Source organism: Camelus bactrianus, chromosome 1 (genome assembly GCF_048773025.1).
Source record: "Camelus bactrianus isolate YW-2024 breed Bactrian camel chromosome 1, ASM4877302v1, whole genome shotgun sequence".
Classification (NCBI taxonomy): Eukaryota; Metazoa; Chordata; class Mammalia; order Artiodactyla; family Camelidae; genus Camelus; species Camelus bactrianus.
Window position 1 is genome coordinate 85526646 of NC_133539.1, and position 10591 is coordinate 85537236.

Here is a 10591-nt window from a genome sequence, read left to right on the forward strand (position 1 = left end):
ACCAACCCTACCTACATTTGGAAAACTCATTTGAGAAGTTAAGAATTTTTTCTCTGTCACTAAGATAGTAAATGACTGAGCTAGAATTTTAGCCCATGTCACTCCAAAGCCTATACTGATGTTCTTTTCTTTATATCACACCACAGTACCACGTTAACTACAAACCAAGTAGACCTACATCTCACTGATGATGACAATGCATCTATAGCCACTTACATAGTATTCCAGCGTGAGGGGAAGAGGAGACGAGGGAGAGGAGAAACACAACTAGTTTTGATTTTGATTTACGACATGGGACTCATTTTTTAATTATCTTCTTATTATGGTGTATTCAGTTCCTTTGGGTTCTGTTAGAAAATAATTAACTGTTTCATATTTTATTGTCTCAATCAATGTTCAGTACTTCTAAAGGAAAAATGTACTCAGGTTTACAAAGCACTCGTACACTAAAAAGCAAACTATTTCAATAACTAACTTGTATAGTTGTCTGAATATGATACATGAGGAAATAAATTTACATTTATATGAATCAATGGATTGGGTATCATTCCATGAGGAAGAAAAGAAAATCAGATTTGGGACCTTTTCTCTAAATATTAATATTCATGGTTTAAATGCTAAATTACCTATCTTTTAATTGCTGTATCAAAAATTTTGTTATTTCTGAACTTCAGAGTCCTTATTTTGTGTAAGTAACATTTAAAACAGCATTTAATTATTATAAAAAAGAACACAAGCATGGATTATTTAGTATAATATTTAACATCCTTCTTCCACATTGAATGTTTTTCGACTCTTTAGAAAAATTCTTTTATTCACAAAAAATTATAGCCATTGACCTTTTAAAAAGCATTTTACATAAAAATAGGATATTTTTGTATAAATTCTCAGATATTTGTCCAATGTCCAAGCATTATGAACATTTTAAACCTAAATATATCCTAAATTACAGGGGATCTTTTAATGGCAGTACAAATGTTTTAAATATTTTGATTTTCATATAAATTAAAAATGAATCACTGAATGTGCTCCATTGTTAATAATATGAATGAAAAGAAACACTTTTACACATACATTATAACATAGTATGAGAGCACATGAATTTTCTTTTCCAAATTAACATTTTGCAAAGTTATAATTAATTTCAAAATTCCTAACTGAAAATTATATTTTAAAAAATTGTCAGCCCTTATTTTTACAACAGTTGAAATGACTTAAAATTTTGTTTTTAATCCAGTGACTATAGCTCAGTATCCTAAAAACTTAAAAAGTAAGAGAACTACAAATGCATATGACTTATAATTTAAACTGTCTTCTAGCTTTAAACTGTCTTCTAGCTTTATCATGTCTATTTCTATTAGGAACATAAATATATGGTTTTAAACATTTGTAATTTAAGAGTTTCTACTGTTCACAAACTTTATTTTTTAATGTAATACACTTTCAAATATATCAAAATTTCAAGGTTCTTGTAGCACATAAATGCTTTTTGGTTCATTGCCTCACATTATTTCTGGTATAAACACTCCTCTCCCCTGACACATACATACACTTTGCAAACTGCTGGAAAGCAGAGATTTACTTAGTCATGTTTCTAATTTGTGAAGCAATTAATAAACTTCTATCATTTAGTAGTTTCAATAAAATGCTTTCAATAACCAGGCATTGCTTTGAATTAAAAATATATTGATATGGGATGAGTGTAAAATCTATACAGAATGCCAATTAAAAGTCCTCCTATGCATTAATAAATATTCAAATATAAGTATTTTCATCAGAAATAATACTCTGCTTTATAATTATATATGTAAATGAGATGCATTAAATGAACTTTTTGTTATGCATGGCTGGGTCAAGCAAAGAGAATAATATTTATACATCTTAGAAACTAAAGCAAATATATGTAATGTAACAATTTGATGTAATATAATACACAAACTTGCATTTTATGGTATGTATATTTTGTACACATCTATTATTTGCATTGTCATATAATGTATAAAATTGCACTAAAATCTTTTCAAGTAGTCAGAGAAGCTGATAAATAAGTAATGAAGAATAAAAAATTGCTGTGCAGTGTACTTGGAGAAAATGACGTCTGCAATCAAAATTATTTTTCAATTAACGTAAACAGAGATTAAAATTTAGATTAATACAATTCATTCCATGTTTTACAGAAAATATTGATGAAGTGGAACAAGAATGGAAAGCAGGATTCCATCGGTGGAACAATTACATGATGGACTGGAAAAATCAATTTAACGATTACACTAGCAAGAAAGAAAGCTGTGCAGGTCTCTAATTAATAGATTTACCCTTTCTAGAATGTTCATTTTCCTGTAGATTAAGGGAAAAATTTCAGGGACTCTCTTACACTCCTCGTAAGAAAGCTATTATGTGGCTGAAACGAAAATGCCAGAAGGATAGTATCGATTCCTCAGATCTTTCACTTAGTACCTTACCTAGCATTTCACAACTCAAGTGGCTAGAACAAGTTTAATTAAATTTCACATTATAAAGTTCAGGAATTAATTATATGGATATTAAAACAACTTGCAGCTTCAAACTCTCTTTCCTGAATAACTTTAAAAATTCTTTTCCCTTAAAAAGTATATTCTGTTTTCAGTCTCAAGTTTATTTTCATAACCACTCATAAAAGGCATCTTTTTAAAATGGATAAGGTCTTGAAACATTAGAGGCTGTAATTAATACTATTTTCTTTAATTAATTTATGCATTTAATGTCAATATGATACATTAACACAAACAGAAAATACTTGGTCCCTTTGGTTTTTTTACGTAAAGGCAGGAGAGAATCTTAAAATAAGAGGCCAGGTCACTTGGAAACACCTTAAGATAGAAACCAAATGCCACTACCAAGAGACAAAATGTAAAAGAATATAAATAGTTATGTTCTGTATTTTTTAAAATATGTATGCTTAGAGTCCTCAAATTATATTCCTCATTCTTCAACTCTTTTCTTCCTCACTAGCTCTCTCCAAACATGTTCATATGTAAATTATTCTTCTTGTAACTAAAAAATTTTTTTAAAATGTGGATGAGCAGAAGTCTACATTGAACAATTTCAGAAATCATGTACCATCTGGAATAAGGGAACCCTAGGCTGGACCTAGAAATGTTAGGATTTTACTAGAGAAATTGTTCAACAGGAGGGTAAAAAAAAAAAAGGTTTTACTTTCTGCGGACAAATGATATTGTTTTAATAATTTAAAAAGTTAGAAAGTTGCACTTACTACCTTGCATGGCAAGGGAACACACCCAGTGAATAAATCACTAAGTCATTCACTAAACAGGAGAAACCAGGGAATTTCAAGTTCTAGGAAAGGGCAGTATTTGCTGACTCTGCTAATGAAGACTAGCAGTCAGGACCGGCTAAAGTGAGCCTACAGGTCTGTAAAATGTTGGTTAAACCAAGTCTCATTGTTCATTGGTCATAATGTCTATAGTTAGATCCAATATGAGTCTGCCATCCTCACTCAAACTGTCACTCAAAGATGGTCATATGATGATCAAATGGTCATCTAATCAAATATTAAAAAGCAATGTAAGAGATAAAATGTACTTTATAAATATAAATAGAATATGTCTTTATTAAATATAGAGATATAATTTTAATTAATATATAAACCTCTAACATACAATATATTAATACATTAAATCAGTTGTGATAAAACACAATAGTCATTTTGATATGCTTCTGCTGTAATTGGAAAACATTTTATTTACAAATTAATTGAAGGGACACATAATATTGTCATAACTGAGTGAGAAATATTTTCAGTCAAAATTTGGGAAAAGTATTACAGGTTTGCAGGGGACAGAAAATGTAAAACCTTTATATAGCCACACCACAAGTCTAATACTATATCCAAATGTGAACAACATCTAAGATTCACAACTTTTCTGGAAAGCAAAGAAGAAAGAAGGAAGGAAGGAACAGAGGAAGGAAGGAAGGGGAAAAGAGAAATGAAGAAATTTCCTTATTCAATTATTCCTGTTTCGTGAGTTTGATTTTCCTTGCTCTGTCTCATCCCTGGTCTGAAATCTCACCATTAGAATTATCAGCTCTTGAGAAATAGAAGGGATATAGTGGTTTTAGAAGTGACTGCTAACACAAATAACCATACACATGCAGTGCAGAAACTCATTTATCTCACCAAAAGAAAGCTGGTTTCTTCTCCAGACATTGCCCATTTTCTTAGCCTACTTTAATTCTTTATGGTACCTTGAAGGGTGAAAAAACCCCTGAATTTCCAAGGCAATTAACTGTCAATGCCTTGATATTGTGAGATTCATCGCTGGATCCCCTGTGGGAACTGCTTGCACATTGCCATCGCACGGTGTAGGTGCTTGTTGATTGAGTGAATGAAAGGGAGGATGAGAGAAGCAGAGTTCAGGTCCACTATGTAGCTGGAAAATTGCATTCTGAATCTTTAGGGAGCCAGGAAGAAGCGTGGAAAAAAGAAGTGTAAGCATGGAAGAAAAAGAGTAGAGGTGAGGAGGAGGAGGAGAGCCACTACTGCTGCCACCTGTGGAGATGGAATTGAGTTTATCCACATGGGCTATCCTAGGTACTTGAGAGTTTCAGGGCAGAAACAGTGATGAGATAGGGAACTGCAGATATATATGTAGTAGAAAATTTCACATTGATATATGGGTATTTAGCTCCATGATTCTCAACTTTCAACCTTGACTACACATTAGAATCTCTTGAGTAGAACCTGGACATCAGGAATTTTAAGTTTCCCTAGTGATTCTGATTTCCACAAGTTGGGATGCACTGGTCCATTTTTCTATGATAGCACTGTTTGTCTTCACAGGTTTAAGGACAATACTATCCCTAGAGAAGAAACTGTAGATCAATAGTTTCCAAACATGATTAAGTATTAGAATTACCTGGGAAGTTATTAAAAATTCCAGCATCCGTGCCACACCCCATACCAACTAAATCACAGTGTGAGCGTGTGAGCCAGGAAAGGGTATTTCTTAATGATCTCTGATTATACCAATGTACAGCAAAGTTTGGAGACTAATGACCCATTCTAGATGGTTAAAGAACTGGGAGGATATTCATACTGTTTTAATACTTACAATCAGGTAACTATAAAATTTGCAATTTTATGTGAGAAAAAAATGTACTTGTTACTGATATCTGAGGACCTCATTATTTTTCTCTGAACAAGGAACTGTAAACAGAGATTTCTGAATGTATAGAATAAACTTGGCATGCATACTTTTTCCCAAAGACCTCCATACTAGAAGGTCAACTTTTCAGGATATTATTTTTACCATAAGTATACGCTTTGGGAGAAAATGTTTGAAAAATAAGAAAGAGTACATGAAATATATATATATAATGTTTTACAGTAGTTTATATAACTTCAGTTATTACAGAAGATCATTGTTTGCTTTGAGTTAACCCAGAATTTGCTCAATTGACAATAATTGATAATAGTAATACAGATTCAAGATAAGGAATCAGAATTTTAATTCGCATTTTCCATTGCACTTTTTATGTAAAAATTGACTGTCTTGTGAGCTCTCAAAAATATGCACAAGTAACCATTCTTGCCAGGCTCATAAAGAGATGTTGTTAGGATTAATTACTTAATGATGATTAAACTAGGTAGGTTAGTACTCAGAGTTGTTTTTCTCCTTAGAAGAATTAGCAGAAGTCTTTTGCTTGAGGCAATTACTGAATTACCTTGTTTTTCTGAAGTGAGACCTTCCATTCTGTTTTAATTGTTTCTGATTCCCTTCAATGGTTCAGGAAGAAAAAGGGAGGAAAAAAAAAAAAAAAAAAAGAACAACTTACCAAAGAAGTCTGTGGAGAATAAACTATGAAAATATATTTAACAACGTTAAGCATTCTAAAATCCTTGAAATGAATATTCCAAGTGAATGATCTATCTATCTACCTATCTATATATCTATCACTCATCTATTTATCATCTACCTAGGATAGCCACTCCCAGTTTTAGTCAAAGAGGGATAAAAATCAGAGTAATGTTACTAGTATAGCTAATACAATGTGGAATATAAACTCAAAGTCATTGCTTTGACCAAGTTAGCCTTAATGTTACTCTCAGCTTGACTAAAGTTTAGACAGATTTCTTCCTGGCTGCGGGCCTCTAACCTCTTGTTTCTTAGAGAATTTATTTCAAAAATCTTGGATTTGTAAATTATTTCTCTGCCCCCTTTGAAATGTAAATAAATCCTCAGTCTCTTGCCAGTTTTACTACCCAGAAAATGTCTTTCTCACAGACCTGGGAACCATCATTTTAAAACTAAACATTAAAAGAGATGGTGCTTCCATCTTTCAGTCTCTATGGGAAGGGAGGAGCTGAACTTCTTTGGGAACCAATTACCAGATGGCCTAATTCCAGAAGGAAACACTGCGAACTCAGGAATAACTCTATATGCTGAACACATCCCATTGGTCAGCCCTCCCTGAACGTCCTCCAGTACTTTTCCACTAGCTCACCTCAGCACTTAACAAACCTCACATCTTCTGTTTCAGGAAGTTGGATTCAGTCTCTCCCCTATTGCAGTAGCCTTGAACAAAGTCTTTCTTGACAGTTGAACACTGTCCAGTGCAATTTTCACTTTAACAGCCTAAACCAAAATCCAACACTTAAAATGTCTAGGGCATACTCACATTTCTACCAACTTTCTACTACTATATCAGGAAAATACAAATATTTTCGTGCAGCAAACATCCTTCAAAAGAGTATTTCTCTTACCTAGTGAAGAGGGCAGCAGAACTAGAATTTATGAAGCGCTGACTACCTATTTTTTAGTAATTTTTTTCTAATATTTTTTAGACCTTAGATGATAATTTGAATTTTGGTGTTAACTTCAAGTTTTTGACATTTTTCATTTTTAACATTTCTTAATGTTCTATTGTATTTTTTTCTTCCCTTCTACATTAAATTTAATTTTCCATGGGCATAATGTTTTCCTGATAGAAGTGCTGTGAACAAATGGATTCTCTCATTCTCATGTAGGATTTTTTTTTTTCTTTTTTCCCTCTTTTATCCTTTCCTCTTTCCTTTTCTTTTTCACTCATGCAAAGGAATAACTAGAGATTCATGTGCTGTGATCTAGGAGTTACTGGTGATATAAAGCATTACATGTACATCTTTGATACAAATTTTCATTATACTCTTAGGCCTATGGGAACAAAAAATAACATTTTCCCAGGGGGATAAAAAGTGTATCATAAAGCTAATAAGTTAAACTTTAGGAATCCTCCTTGCAAGGACCCCCTTGAATGCACAGTACGCAACTGTATTTTATTTTTCTTAAAGATGATTTCCAGAAAGAGAGGAGTTTCAGGAGGCACAAAATTTGGTTTAGCTGTTATTTCTCACCACATCAATGGAAATGAGTCTCTTGGTCTATCGTCCCAAGCACAAAATAACATTTTTAGTCCAAGAGGATTCTTCCTTTCCCACTGCCTGTAAGACATTCCCCTGGTTTTCTTTAGTTGGAATGTGCTATCATTGTTTTACAACATTGTAATATGCTAATTTTGAAGTTACTATCTTTGTGCAAGGTAATAAGTGAGTGAAAAACTCAAATGCTAACATCTGCTGTGGCATTTCAATTTTAAACCAAATGTGTGTATAATATTCTCTTTGGTAAGTGAATTAACATTTTCACATAACCATGAAAGATAAAATTTTAATAATCTCCCTTGGAGTTGTCTCTTTGAAGTCATGTGCAAAATATTAAGTGAGAAGGCTAACAGAATGCTATTCCTTCTTTCTTCTAAGGTTTCTGAAGTTTTCAAAGACAGAGAGTGAGCAACGTTCTCACGCTCAGTTCACCTGGTGTTACAGCCAGTTAGAGAGGCAGCAATTTACTTAGACTAGATCGAAGGCTACAAAGGAGTGCCTTAAATTCTGGAGCACCTAAAGTTCTTGGTCATTTGTTGGCACTGCTGTCTGGAATTCTACCTTTTCACGTGCATTTTTCAATGCCTGAAAAACATTCCAATTTTTTCTAAGATGTCTTTCAATCATCTTTTCAACTTCCTTTTGACTGTCACTATCCCTTGGAAGAACAATAATTTGAACTGTTATATGCTCATGCCTTAATGAAAAGTGTTTGATTTATCACATTATATCATCACTCAAAGGCATGTCAATTTCAGTAAAGTGAGTCTGGCTTGGATCTCATCTAAAGAAATTCAGTAGTGGAATGTTTTGGGACATTGTCTCAATTAAGTTCAGGCAAAAGGAACATATGAGAAGCCCTGGGGAAATCTCACTTACTGTGTTTAGGAACAGGTAGGAGGCCTAAGCTGCTGGAGGAGATCGGGGAGTGGTAGGGGATGAGGTCAGGAAGTGAGGAGAGGGGCAGATCGGAAGCCATTACAGGGCTTTGAACAGATGAGTTACATAATCATACTCACATTTTATTTCAAAAGCAGCACCCTGGTCCTTTGGAGGCTAGACTATAAGAAGGCAAGAGTGGGCATAGAGGAAGTTGTTTACTCCTGGCAAGAGAGAAGAATGCCTTGAGCTAGATATTAGCTGTAGAGAAGTAAGAGGTATCATGTTTATTACATTTCTAAGCAATAGCCAAAGGATTTTCCAAAAAACAAACCTTGAATACAAGATTTTCTGTCTAAATAGCTGGCTGAATGGATTTATCATATCCTGAGACAAGGAAAGTTGTAGGTTCAGCAGGTCTAAATAGAAATAAGGCTTTGGTTCAGAGCATGTTAGCTTTCAGATGCACACTAGGTATCTAAGGAAGAAACAAGGAGAACACTGTTAAGTGAAAGTAGAGTTGAGGGGAGAGGTCTAGATCAGAGTTGGGGATTAGGCTGTCTCCAGCATGAAGATGGTACATGAAGCCACAGGACTGAAGATTACCTAGAGACTGAGTGTGAATCTGGACTGAGTAGAGCCAGCAGTCTAGCACTGAGACTTAATTTGATGTTTAAGTCTCTGTGCAACTATAGTGCTTTTTGCCAGATCTTTGTAAAACAACCTCCCTTATTCTCAAGTTTCTAATCGTGACTCATCTCCCATCCATCTATAATTCAACAGAATTTTTTCTTCAGGAGAAGTAAACTAAGCCTTTTTATAGCTGAGAAAATCTTTTGATTGTCTTCACAAATAAGTGACAATTTGATTGAATCTATAATATCACCATTTAAATATATTTTCCTCAACTCCATAGTATTCTCTACAGACTGAAAGTCTAAGAGTAACTAGATTTTTGTTTCCATGCATACAATCTATTTGGATGCTTGCAAGATTTACACGTACATGCATACATACATATAATTCACAGATTAAATAGTGCTACCCCCAAAGACATCCACTTCCTAATCTCTGGAACTTGTAAATGTTGTCTTATAATGCATGAAATAATGTTGCAGAAGTGATTAAGTTGAAGATCTTGAGAGAGGCAGATATTACTGGATTATCCACAAGAGCAACAGATGCAATCACAAGTATCCTTGTAAGAGAGAGACAGAGGGAGATTTGACAAGGAAGAGAAGGCAATGTGACTGGAGACAGTTTGGAGAGATGTGGCCACAAGCCAAGGAATGCCAGCAGCCACCTGAAGTAGAAGAGACAAAGAATAAATTCTTCCCTGGAGACTATGGAGGGAAGATGGCCCTGCTGACACCTTGGTTTTGATGCATTGAAATGGATTTCAAATTTCTAATGTCCAGAATTGTGAATGAATCAATTTCCATTGTTTAAGCCATCAAGTTTGTGTTAATGTATTATAGCAGCCATAAGAAACTACTACATCTATGTACATATATATGTATTATTTCACCAAGTTATATCTAAATATTATTTATCTAACATAATTTTTCCTAGGTTTTCAGAGGTATTTTCAATCTTCCAGTTAGTATATATCGTTATTTGGTGAAAGTGTTCACATGTATATATTTTTGTTATTTGTGCTCTGTCTACTTTTTTCTCACCTCCTGTAGTCCTATTACACATGAGTCAGATTACCTGAATCTGTCCCACTGTAGCCTCACTTTAATTGTTTTTTATTCCTTTCCTCAGAAATACTCTAATTTGAGAAAATTTCCTTCTAGTGTTTGCTTCTCCTCCCAGGTTTGTTTTCTATATCTAATTTTATTACCATCATTATTTTCACTAAGTTTTATATTTTTTTGCATCTCATATAGTTTTACTTACTTTGACTTATTTTCTCTTCATAATTCATTGTTACAACTTCATAAGTAAAAAAATTCATTTAATCTTTTAAAAATAAGTTTTTATATATTCATAAATATTCTAAAATTTTCTTTTATTTCTGTACTAGCAGAGTTTTAAAAAGCAAGTTATCTTTAGATATAGACATTCCTTTCAGATGAGTCATTTTCCTGTAAATCTAACACTGTATTATGTAATATAAATGTTGAAATAAATTTTGGCAGTTATAAATAAGTGGGGATTCCTGATTTAATCCTTCAGGCACCGGCACAGGAAGAGGAGACAGATTATATTTCATATAACTTGGACTTAATCAGTGGGGAAATCCAATATCTGTTAGGTTCTAAGAGGAAATTCTAGTGGAGGACTCTG

General features: G+C 33.4%; 1 protein-coding gene across 1 annotated transcript in view; it reads left to right on the plus strand.

The window, feature by feature from the left end:
- Positions 1 to 10296, plus strand: part of BCHE (butyrylcholinesterase) — a 58085-nt gene extending 47789 nt beyond the window's left edge. Inside the window, exon 4 of the mRNA XM_010952068.3 lies at positions 2178 to 10296. Within this exon, the coding sequence (XP_010950370.1) occupies positions 2178 to 2302 (125 nt within the window). The 3' untranslated portion in view covers positions 2303 to 10296. The remainder of the gene's footprint in view (positions 1 to 2177) is intronic.
- The last annotated feature ends 295 nt before the right edge of the window (positions 10297 to 10591 follow it).